Here is a 12,884-nt window from a genome sequence, read left to right as displayed (position 1 = left end):
GAATTCTTCCAAAGCCAGCAGCTAACAGCACCCATTCCCCAGGAGCAGATGTAGCTGGGCAGGAGGCGCCTGACCACACCCAAGTCCTGGAATTGCTTTTGGAGTGGAATTCACTGGAGTTACTCCTATAGGGCTGCATTTCTGCTGCATCCTAAATCACAGGTTTATTATCTTAACATCAACCTAATCACAATATAAATGAATCTGTAGATAAAACCTAAACGTGTATTTTAGCAAGATATCTTGTCAGGCTTCTAATGACAAGATCAAAACCAAAGCAGCTTCAGTGTCTATCTTGAAGACACTTTCTCACATACAGGTCTGAAGTAACACCCCAACCACTAAGACTTTGAACTTTACAGGAATATCTTATTCTCTAAATAGCACCCCCAAATCTGGATGACTTCCTTTGGCTTCAGCTCTGACAGTATTTTTTGACTTCCTCCTCCCTCTCCGTGTCAGCAGGAAGCTTTCAAGGATTAGCTCCAGCTCTGATGCAGCACTTGGGACAGTCCCCACGTGTCACCTTCCTGAGAGGAAGTCTTCTGTATGGCAGCTTTAACCAGGTGCATTTGCAAATGCTCTCCTGATGTGACTCTACAGCACAAATTGCACCCCACAAAAGCATCACTTGTGCAATAGTTCTGTTAAACTCATTATCTCAAGTGTGGCTTTTGCTTTACATGTTGTTAACATGGTTGTCAATACCCAGTAGCAGATGTGGTGTTTGTTGTCAAATTTAGGGGGTTGCTGTGTAACAAATACCATTGCTTAAAGCAGATGCCATCATAACTGGATCCAGATTACAGAGGACTAATATCATGACAATATAATTTCCATTCCTGTTTTCATGCATCCAATTGCTCTTGGCTTTTTATACAACCATGGCACAGAACAATATTCTGAAAATTATTTTTCAATGCCTGATGAGCATTTTTTCTTAGGTGCCCTAATTTCAGGTCTTTAAGAAGGTCATATTTATGAATTCCATAATATTCACAGGAGAATCAGATTGATGAAATTATTCCATACTGCATTTCTAAATGCCAGAGTATGGGCTTGAATGCTATTTCTCAACAGCTTACACATTTTAGAACTGAAAAACCTTAAGACTGTCAGTAAGGTTCAGTCTGCTATTCACATCCTCTTCCAAATCACTAACACACACTGAAATAACATGCTGAGCCTTTAAGGTCCTTCTCTTTATTTAGAGTGGAATTTACAAGGTTAATAAGGTGTGAACATACCACAGAGCAGTACGTACTTGACTCGATAAGATTATGCTTTATTTATCCAATTATTGGCCTGCCTTTAGAATGAGTTTTCCTTGAAATGAGGCTCAATTTGACTCTCACCATTTCTCACAGACCCTTCAGAAATAATTTATGATCTTTAAGAAGAGGACTTTCAAGCTATCGTACATATTTTAGGCAATGTCTGTGGGCTTATTCTTTCTTTCAGAATTCTCTAATGAATACAGAAGATCAAATTTAGAGAAATATTGCAGACAAGGATAGCAATTATTCCCAGTGGTATGTTTAACATTTTTGTTCTAGATTCAACAGTTGGAGGCAAAGGCACTGTCTCTGTTTTCCGTGAAGATAAATTCATAGCCTATCAGCTCCATTAACACATATTTTAGATTTTTGTCTGAAGTACAGTTTTCCTTATCTCCTCCCAGTACTTCTAGTTCTGTTTCCTTGCACCATGGTAATTAGTCCCCAGCTCCCCATGGCAGTTACAGTGTCACTTAGTGATTGTTTTGCCTACCTTCTAAATTTCTGGACTGATTTAATTTTTCTTTATATGTCTCTTCAACGCTGCAATCACTTCTGCTGATGCTCTTAAACATTTCTGTAGCTGGTACCTCCAACCTGCACCAGGTGTTTCACCAGATCAGACAGAGATCACCTCCTGAATCAGATTCTCTATGTACAGCACTGCTGTTTGGCTTTAATAATTTATTGCATTTCAAATTTAGACACATATTCTGTCTGCCACCACCCTTTGCATCATCCCCACTTGTCTCTCTTAGTTAAAGAAAAAAAAAATCAAAAAATCACATTAAAAGATTCAAATTCACTTTCAGTTAAAGAAAAAAATTTACCGTGGAGATATCAGTGCAACACAGCAAATGTCAACTTCCCAGCCTAAAACTAAATGTGCTATCAAAGGTAAGCCTTAATTAGTGTAGACAGACCCTACCAAAACTCTCTTCTGGCAAAACCAGCTGAGAATCTGTCCCTCATCACTGCTGTCCATTCTGGGACATTTGGGTTTCCTCTGACAATCAAATGAATATTCTAAGTACCTGTGGCACATAGTGGAAAGCACAGTTTGTTGCTTTGGGTTTTCAAACCTGGCTATCACAGTTGCAGCTCTTGGTCTCTAGCATTCAGATCTGAGCCTTTAAATCCCTTTATTTTTTTCTTTTTATCACACTATTTTTTCTCTTTGTGCTTTATGAGCTTTTTAAAAATCTGCACAAACATTTTGAGCACTGCAGAATTAAGAGAAACATCTGCATTATGTTTTACCTGCAGTCAGAAGTTCAAGCTAAATCAAAGGAAGAGTTTCTGAAAGGTCCCTTCACCTGGAAGCTCCTCACCTTCCAAAGGCTGCTGGAAACTTATTGCTATTATTGAGGCCAGCATCTTTAAACAATTTTTTCTCATGATTTATGTGCTATATTTTGCCTTAGTTCTGTGAGAGGGAATAGCTGATTTTTCTGGGCACTGTGCCCAGATTATCTTTAATTTTGTCTACAGATTGTACAGTTTCCCAGATACTATACCAGAGATGAGCATTTTATAAGTTAATAAACCAATAAATAAAATCTGTTCTCATGTCTCCATGTAACAATTGGAACCTTAAAAGCCTCACCCTTTTTAATAGAAGGTTCTCTTTCTTACAGTTAGTAAGTACAAACATATCAAATTATTTGGAAGTGATAAAGAAAAATAATTTATAGGATCCCCTTAGAAATACTTTGAATTTCCCTTTAAATTGCTTCAATAACTAAAATAAGGTTTCATTATTGAATGCATTATAAATAAGTCATATTAAAAAGGGATCAGATTGAATTCCACTACTATATTTTACATAATTTTTCTATTTTTGGAATAAAAAGAGAAAGAAAAACTTACTGTGTATTCTGATTTCCAATTGTCCATTTGTAAAAAAAGAAAGAAGAGGGGAAAAGAAAAAAAAGAGAAACATGAAATAAAACAGTGATGCAAGATCCTTACAGTAAACACACATTAATAATAAAAATGATTGTGTCAGATAGTCTGCAGATTTATATTTGACTAAAGTCTAAGGGACAATAAAGGACACAAGTCAAACAAATCCAAGCACACAATGTTTTCTTTGCAAGCAAGAAATTGCATAGATACAACACCAGTTTTTGCCTATCCTTACTTTATAATGTTCATTTCCTGATACCAGTAAATATAAGGTGAAAAATATATTCACTTCAACTGGGGTTGTTAAAGAGAATTGGTGCTTGTAATTCAATATAGAACTTGGAACTTCTGAAGGTAAACTAAATATCCCCAAACCACAAAGCAGCAATCATTTCTGACACATTCCTTACCTGTGATTGTGTAAGGATAATAATTCCAGGCCTTCTCTGTGACATAAAATATTTTGGGAACAACCGCTCTAGCCCAGCTAGGCAGTTTGCTGAAAGTAAAAAGAAAATATAAAATCAGAATATCTTATGACTTATGACTTATACTGTTAGAATATATTATGACTTAAAATATACTATGATGTATTGCAGAAATAAAGATACTACCAAACTTGCCCATCATTTGTGAGGCGTTTGAGGGAGACAGCAACATCCAGACTTCCCAGGAGCATTTTCCTTTCTGCCTCAGCTGCGCTCCCCTCTCACAGGGAGCAGATCAGGGCCAGAGCAAAACCTTCGAGTGGGCTGGGCTGAGGCTGCTCATTTTGGGAATTCATGGCCTGGAACCTTCGGCCACACTCTACAGGTGAGGCCAAACAAGGTGTCCCGGTGGCACCGTGTGCTCAGCCACAGGGAGGCACTCTCTAACAAGAGGTCAGGCGGAAATGTGGGATTTCAGTCCACTTCGAATCCATTATTTCTTCTTACAGGTTTTTTTTTTTTTCTTTTTTCGTGTTCTCTGCCAGCCCTGAAACCCTCGTGCTCAGCTCACCTGGCACGCAGCTGTTCCCACACTACCAACACCAATTCCTGAGTAGGAAGCTTTTATATTAAAATTAACAGATCGCTCAAAACACCTCGTGAGGCTGGTAGGCAGCATTAGTCCCATTTTGCTGATGGGAAGAGTAAATAACAAAAGTGAAGAGAATTAATGGAACTGATGTTACAGCTCAGAGCTCATTCTGTCAAGAAAACTCACCAGTGCAGTGGTGCAAAGGCAGCAAAATCAGAAATCAGACAGATTCACCATTTGCAGGGATCATTGAAGGATAATTGAATAATACTACGGAAAGGTGGCAGCATTTTTTTACCCTAGCTCTTGGATCTCTCATTTCCAGCACTCTGGTCACAGAGGGTACCAAAAACTGATGAACAAACAAATATTCATAAAGGCAAGTTCACTCTAATTCATCTTTCAACCCTCTCTTAATGACTTCAGTTATAAGCACTGAGGCTGCCAGGAACAAAAGATGCAGAACTAGTTATTCCAAGGACAGCAGACCTTGGACACCACAAACATCCCTGTGCTTGGGGGACTCAAGTTCAAACGGTGTTGGTCTGGCAAAGCACTGAGCAGAGCACCCAGGCCAAGACTGAATCTGAACTGAACTGCAGGAGATGCTTCCAAACCTCGGTTTCCCAAGTGTAAATGTTTGAAATAGTTCTGTTTAGATAACTGTGTGCAGAAAGTAAATTAACTTTCCATATTAGCAAAATTCTGAAGAAAATACATTTGGGATCATTAAGGCTTATTTAACCATGATCTGGCTACATATAAATATTTTATTTGTCCAGAGGCAAAATGCAGATGTTAGTACATTATATACAGATTCAAAGCCAAGTGCATTGACTTTTGCTGTTTGATGACATTGCTCAAAACTGGATTATTTTCTTTACATAAACCTTTCTTGTGTACAGACTTTTAAGCAGTATTTTACATCCTGCATAATAGACTTCCCTGTATCAGATCTTCTGTTTATTTTGTCATCCTCTGTCAGAGCTTTTATGAATGCTTCCCTTACCCCTGCTAAACTTTGCTCTGATGCCTAAATCATAAATACCAGAGGATGCAGACTTTCAGCTTCTGAAAACATTGCTCCAGCAGAAGAGGCAATAAACAATTCTAAATATAACTAAGGTTATACTGACACCAGAAAACATACATCTGCTCATTTTGCACTTTTTTTGGTTATTGTTGTTTTTAGCATATTTGCCTGTCTACCTATCTTCACCAGCACAGAACATTCTGAAAAAAAATAACTTTATAAGCAAAACACAGATTATATTCAGAATTGCAAGCAAGTCCCAGTCACAGACACACATGAATTCTTCCAAGGTCCACTCCAAGAAAAGATACTATCTCTATTTCAGCAGTACAGGTATGAAGATCACATTAGCTTTTTTTTCTTTTCCTTATTTCCTTATTTCTTCTCCATCCAGATGAAGTTCAGTCTCAAATTTCTTTAAGAGATATCAGTTCAGATCAAAAGAGAGCAAAGCAAAGTTTGTTAGGGCAGTGGACCCAAAAAGAAGAAAAGCTGAGGGAGAGACCTGTGCTGGTGGAAGTTGTGTTCCTCAGCAAGCCAGGCAGAGGAGAAGTTTCCAGCACATCCTGTATGGAAACACATCTCCTTGAGTGAAATCCTCCAGCGACATCCTGGCCTCTCAGCAAAATCCACAGCAGCCTGAAAACCTCCTGATACTTTCCACAAAGCTTCAACAGAACTGCAATATTTGGTGGCATTGTGATCCCACAGCCGGATTCAAATAGCAAATCTGGTGATGGAGGATTCAGAATTATCATTAAACTCACTGAACCTGACTTCAAACATCCATCACAGCTTTAGGTAACTGTCCTGAGTTGTTGTAGGGACAAAGATCTGCTTTGTTAATGTTTGTACCCATCTTTGGCTAAGAAATCCTGTGTTCCATTGCCTGCACTACCAGGAATCACGTGCTTCCCAAGTATAGTTTGTACATGGCTTCGAGGTTCTTGTGGTCATTCTGAATTGCCCTGAAGTGGCAATTGTGAATATGATCTTCTGTGCTTAAAGCCTTATTTTTAATATGCAGGAAAGAAATACCCAGAAACACTTTTAAAAAATCCACAACTTGTGGGAGCTCTACAATGGGAACACATATATTGATTTTTCCCAAGTCCTGTATCTAGCCTGTGAGAGAACACTTACAATCACAATAATATGAAATGTTGGCAAGATATATATTATTGAACTCTTCTGTGTGTGTGTGTGTGCAACATCACTGCTGATTAAATTTGGCCTGAATTAAGGTTAGATATGTCAGATTTGCAGTGCAGGAGGAAAATGTAATGTAGAAGCAATAGCCCCAGTGTTTGTATGCTCACTTCAGAAATGCTGCAGAGCATAAGTTTAATACAATGAAACAGGCCCAGGAGAAAAGAAGAACTTCAGGAAAAGCAGTGGTATTCAATTAAATCAGCAGTAGTAAAAATGGGAACAGATTGTGCAATATCTCTCATATTGCACAAATATATATATCTGAACATCTCCAGCCTGTGAGTGTGGAGATGTTGAACCTCAGCAGTATCATTTCAGCAGAGGAAGACAAATACTTCACTCTAAGAAATGATGGAACTTCAGGGAGAAAACCCCCAAATTTTCCACCATGTCTTTAAGCCTAATGATCCAGAAGGCTGATATTGTACAATGGTCATTCATAATGTCAATTAACTTTGCTGAGGCAAAATACAGTCAACAAAAATGCTGGCTCTGTGACATGATTAATTTTGACATGACATTAAGTTTAAACCTGTCTAATGGTTCAGTTTTATTTTTCTTGGAGGGTGGTTCTTTGCTGGTTTTGCTGTTTAGTTTTTTGGCTCCCCCTCCCCAATGATTTTGGAAAGCAGAATGACAAACAATTAAGTGTAGAAGAAAACAAAAGTTCTCATTTTCAGTATATTCTGAACTCCAATATATATTCATATTTTTCCTTATATTCCTTATAATTCCTTCTCGTGGAGAATAATTATATGCTTTAGAAGGAATAGCAGGTAATTCCTCTATTTCAAACCACTGATCTATCCCACCTCCCCATGGCTACCAGGAAACACTGTGGGAACATCTTCTTATGAAACAGAAAGGCTGTTGCCTGCATTCCTTGCAAAATTTTCTTACAGTCCATGCTGGGAGAACAGTTCTACTGCACTTGCCTGTTGAGATAGACTCGTTTTTCTGTTAGCTGACCATTGCCATGGTTGGGATCTTCATAGGGCTCGTTCTGCACCACTTCCACACCCTCCCCTCGGTCACTCTGCTCATGGCTGTGCTTGCTGATCATGTACAGCTGTCCAATTCTGTACTGCAAGGCAAAACCAAGAACAAAGTATAGTAGTTTTATGTTACACATGCATTTAAAAGCAAATCTTAGTCAATTATATACTACCACGTGTAAATAAAAGGTAGTGTGAAGGTGAAAACCAGTATTTTTGGGGTCCTCCCATTATCTTATGAAGTCCATAGTGTCACTTGTGGAAAAAATAACAAAACCTGTGTGCATACACATGTAAAGAATTAGGCCAGTCCTCTATTATTAGATTATATATTTTTAAGTATATTAGTTAAGACTAAGTAAACAGTTAATCTAGTGCTTCCACATGCTGAAATGTAAAGGGATTTTAACCAACAGGTGAACTCTAAAATTCTGTGGGACACAGGATTCTCCTGCCCTGCCAACACAATGAAGCCCTGCAATAAGATTTGGGGTAACTATGGCTGGTCCACAGAGACAAGAGCACCATCTCTTAAGGAAAAAAAACCATGTAGACTCCAAGTCCTTTGACAAAAGAAGTTTGAGTCACTTGGCAATATTATTAAAATGCATTTAAGCACTTCAATGATAATTTTTCTATAGACTCTCAAGTAACTTAGGAAGCCAAACACTGTGAGGATCAGCCCAACTTTTCTATCATAAAAAAATAAATTGTTGCACTTGATTTTTTTCTCTCTATGTCGTCTATCTGCATCAGGGCTTTTGCCTCCAAAGAAATCTACCAAAAATATATTGTTGAACTTTCATTAACAAAGGTTTTAGAGTAAAGTTGTAGTTTCCCAATCATATTCTGGTCTGAAATTTTATTCTCAAGTTCTTTGCACACTCTTGAACGTACCAGGGTTCTTCCAATAAAGTGTCTTTGGAGCTATCCAGTTTTCTTGATTGGACCCCTCTCTCCCTCAGAGCAATTTGTTTAGGCATATACTTGCTAATCACTTCAATCACATCAATCCCCCTTCAAATACAAAGAACAACCTGTTAATTTAGAGAATGGCTGAGCTACCACACAAGCTGCCAAGTACCAACTCAGCACAGGCAAACAAAAGGCTTGTGACAGTCTGTCCTCAGAAAATTCGATGAGATTCTTGTGGTTATTGCGTATTATAACAGCAAACCTATCACATACTTTAAAGAGCCCAAATCAAAAGAGCAATTAGCTCAGAAAAACCCCCAAACCATCGCAAACCTTATTAGCAACTGGCAACAAGACAGTCTTACTAAACAAAATGATAATGAATAGGAGGATGCAGGGCACCCTATATTAGTTCCTCAATTTTGCATAGTCCAAATTTTTTCCCCTATAGCAATAGGCCCCAAGAAGGTAAGAAATTTGGAACTTCCATCTTGATTTAAGAGAGTAAGTCTTAACATTGTTTTACTTGCTAATCCACTTCTCTACCTTTTTCTCTACTGAATCCTTTTTCTCTGTCTCATCTTATTTGAACATTTTGTCCTTATCGCAAAGGCTCTGAAGAGCTGCAGACCACACACATAACTTTTAACTAGATCCATGACAAATTGTTTTCTCTTTTTCTCTAACAAAAATGAATGTATTGGTGCACAGTGAAGGCAAAGTTTGTAGTACATTTGATTTGATCAATTAGTACAGTTTGAAAAAGAATAAATTTCAGGCACACAAAGCTGTTCTTCAGGTCTGAAATCAAAGCAACACACTTAAAAGCTGAATACAAGTTGAGAAAAAATGCTTTGCCTTTAATTAGATATGTATCAATTAGACCACCTGGGAGCACAGACTTCCTGCCTGTAGAGTGATAAGGATGGCAGAAAAGAGGAAAGGTGATAAGGTCCTTATCTTCTAATGGAAAGAAGAGGTCAGTAATTTGTATCCTGTGGAATATGAAAAGGATAGATGAGGAGTGGAGAGAGGAATTACAGTTTGACATAAAGTCAATATTTCGATCATGATCTCTATTGGGATTTTTGTTATCCCATAAAGTTATGAATTTTAGTTGCCATGGACACCTCTGGAAAGTGTTTCATAATTGCACATATCAATTTCCTATGTCCATGTAGTCCTTTGCAAGTTTGCTCTCACTTTTAATGGTCAAATACAAACACCTCAGTTTCTGTTGGAAATGTTGGCTCAGAAATATCAGGATGAATGTACTTTCCCACTGACAACCAAATGTGGGGTTGTACTGATGCCCTCATTTGTCTCAGCAACATGAACCCCCACAACACCACGTTTTGTTAACAGGTTGTTGTTCTTTCATGGACCCACCCCACCATAAAATGCTTGCAAGATGCCAAATCCCAAAGACTGTAAATGAATCTGAGCAGAAGTTTAAGGGGGCTGAGCCTTGTGCCCACTCTGCAGATGAGGGTCACTGCTGTCAAAGCAACTGCTTTCCAGATGCTGCACAGTCAGTGCCTGAAGGAAGGTTTTCCTCTGCTGAGGCTCAAAGTCACACACGTTCCAGTCGTGCCCACGATCTCACAGAAGGTATCCAGGCAGCCCAGCACGGTGCCTCCCGTTTGGAAGATGCTGAAGGGAACAGAAGGCACCACTGCTGGACAGCTCTCCTGCAGGAACCCCACTGCTCCCGGCCTTCTGCAGGCGATGACTTTCCATAGCTGTGGATCTGACACCAGTCCAGTAGAAATATCCACCTTCAAAGCCAGCTTGAATGGAGCCCTGAGCAGCCTGGTCCAGGGGGTGACATCCCTGCCCACAGCAGGGGTTGGAATGAGAGGAGCTTTGAGGTCCCTTCCAACCCAGCCCATTCTGTGACCTTTCATAACAACTGAAGTGGCCAGGCAGGCCTGCTGGAAAGGAGCTGCATTCAGCAAAGGAAACATATTTGTACATGTACTTTAAAGTAGCTAACTTAGCACTTTGGTGTGCTATTCATTTGTTTCTACCTGCTGTACAAAATGTTAAAATCATTCTAGAGCAGAATGGAAAATGTTAACTTTCAAAATAATAGTACTTTACTAAATCAGAGAGTGCATAACTATTATTTCAGATAAAATAGCATTTTTTCAAGTGTATGTTTCTACTTACATGAATAAAATCCAAGGCAAAGATGTGCCTTTTAGAATTTGCTGGAATTTAAATACCTGAATAAAAAGTCACAGCTTTTTCTTAGTTCCTATGGATGTTGTGGAGAAATAGCACTTAAGAATCGTTTCACAACAGTAATTGATACACATTATTCCTGCAAGGGTAAACTGACGTGCCACTACTATTTATTTTGCTCTATCACAGTCTGAATTTCTGTGTTCTTAGCTGTAAGATAATTTTTCAAGACCATCTAATGTTTCAAGGAATTCAGTAAAATTTCACACAACGGCACCTGATACAAATTTGGATCTGGACCAAAACTCTTTGTAAATTCTTCAGTTTAATAGGGGAAAATTTATTCAATATCAGAGCAAGAACTTCAATAAACAAATGCACAGAATGTGGAAAAACAGCCCTGATGTTTCCCAAGCCCTAATGAGTGAGAATTTGTCTCGGTGGTGACTTGCCTGCTCCTTCAACAGGCAGATGGTGTTTGCTGTTGGGATTTAGTCATAGAAGAAACAAGGCTCATGCTAGCAATAGCATAAGGATGGTCAATCTGATTTTGTTTAAAATTATAAGTGAGACCAGAAGCATTTTTATTCCTCAGATAGGAGGGGGGGAAAAAAAAAAAGAAAAAAATGAAAAAAAATTTACATCGGGTCCACCCCACCCATCTTTCATTTGTAGAGCTCCCACCATCTCCAGCAGGAGCTGCACAAGACATCTTTGTACAAACCACGTCTGAATTTTTTCAGCCTGACTGCCTATTGCTCAGGTTTTGATTTAATGCAAGTCTCAGAGTACAAACTTTCAAACTTCAGGTGGAATATAAAAAATAAAACTCTCTCAAAGGAGAAATTATGCCAAAATGATCTCATATCTGAAATTTTCATATGACTCCTTGAAGTTGTTATCTGAATGCTCACAGAAAATTAACAGTTTTATCATTGGCTTCGTCTTACATAATTCTCATATTCAAAAGAATGGTTGAACACTTTCATCTACTTTTACTTCTCTGTAACTAGTCTAAATCATCAGGGATGGTGCTGCCATTTCAATTTGTTCAATTTTTTGTTCTAAGCCAGTAGTGAGATCCCTTTCTGCAGAGAGGAGCTGGAGTCCAGAACACACTGAGTGTCTTTTCTGCCTGCTCAAGGTAATGATTGTTTGGTGAGCTGCATTTTGACAGTGGAAAGTATTTCTCACACATGTTCATGCTAAAACATGCCAGTGGCTTCTGGTCCTGTTCTCAGAAAATTGCAAAGGTAAAACAGAAAAAAAGCAAAAAAGCAGCAACAAGTAATATGAAATAGATTTGTCCTCATGCACAAAGGCAGCTCTGAAGGTTCAACCCTGCCTCCACTGATGGCAATACTTGTTTTGTCATTGACCTCAATTTAGTTAAGATTTATTTCTAGCAAGAAAATACAATTAATCAGCTTCATTATCAGTTATATCAGTCCAGCTACACTGAAACCAAGGGCATGGATTATGGTAAAAGAGTAGCAATTTTATAACGGAATTCTGATTTATAGAATTCTGTCTCATTCACAGAAAACAATCTTAAAATTGATTGATACATTTCTGATGTATTTTTAGGTCTTAGTCTTTGCAAGATGCTCTGTGTGCTCCTTGTGAATGTGTTCCAGGACTCAGGTTTTTTTTTCCACTAAAAGTATTAACAGGAATATTACTTATCACTTTTCCACATTGTGAATTATTTAAAACAATTGCTGATTATTCCTCAAAGGACTACCATGACACAAACATGCTGATCCCCAGGTAAGTTACTTGTCCAAACATGCACAGCCCATCACTCCCAGCAATCTCTTCCCAGCAGTTTTACAGAGATATTTTACCTCTGGAATAAATTGTTTGGAAATGTACTTGCTTGAGTAAATATCTTTGTTTAGGAGGATACACTGAGGTTTCCTACTGTGTTTGTTTTGATGTTGAGGGCATTGTTTTCAGGTCCTCATCAAGACATAAGCCCTACACTGCTATAGATATGAAAAGCCTCCAGTTAGACACTGAACATAGGCAAAGAAAGTATTAACCTTATTTCATGTTTGATTAATTGAAACAGAAATTAATACATCAACCTTAAAAAATATGTCTGTGGTTGAGCAGGGAATTTAGCCTCCATGATTCCAGCTCAGTGCTGTTACCACAAGACACACCAGTAATTTCTTTTTAATTCTTAATGATAATTACTTAAACAGAAGTGGTTTCTCTAATCTCCCTCACTAACCATAAATCCTTCATGTTAGTATTATTAGACATCATTTAATCTGCAATGGGTGAATCCTGATGCATCCTCATGCTCTCACGTGTGGGGAATTACAGCTC

The 12,884-nt window shown here is 38.3% G+C and overlaps 1 protein-coding gene across 4 annotated transcripts in view; it reads right to left on the bottom strand.

Moving 5' to 3' along the window:
* The window catches only part of PITPNC1 (phosphatidylinositol transfer protein cytoplasmic 1), a 79,838-nt gene that overhangs the window by 35,669 nt on the left and 31,285 nt on the right, over window positions 1-12,884 (bottom strand). For 3 of the 4 annotated variants that reach the window (XM_041485655.1, XM_041485652.1, XM_041485654.1), the window contains exons 2-4: window positions 7,386-7,534; window positions 3,596-3,684; window positions 3,147-3,154 (exon numbers count right to left, since the gene is read on the bottom strand). In XM_041485655.1, coding sequence (XP_041341589.1) covers window positions 3,147-3,154; window positions 3,596-3,684; window positions 7,386-7,534 — 246 coding nt within the window. The remainder of the gene's footprint in view (window positions 1-3,146; window positions 3,155-3,595; window positions 3,685-7,385; window positions 7,535-12,884) is intronic. The other variant, XM_041485653.1, reaches the window with a different exon arrangement.

Source organism: Pyrgilauda ruficollis, unplaced genomic scaffold, assembly GCF_017590135.1.
Source record: "Pyrgilauda ruficollis isolate IOZ18807 unplaced genomic scaffold, ASM1759013v1 scaffold72, whole genome shotgun sequence".
NCBI classification, from domain to species: domain Eukaryota; kingdom Metazoa; phylum Chordata; class Aves; order Passeriformes; family Passeridae; genus Pyrgilauda; species Pyrgilauda ruficollis.
This window is presented reverse-complemented; position numbering and strand designations above follow the sequence as displayed.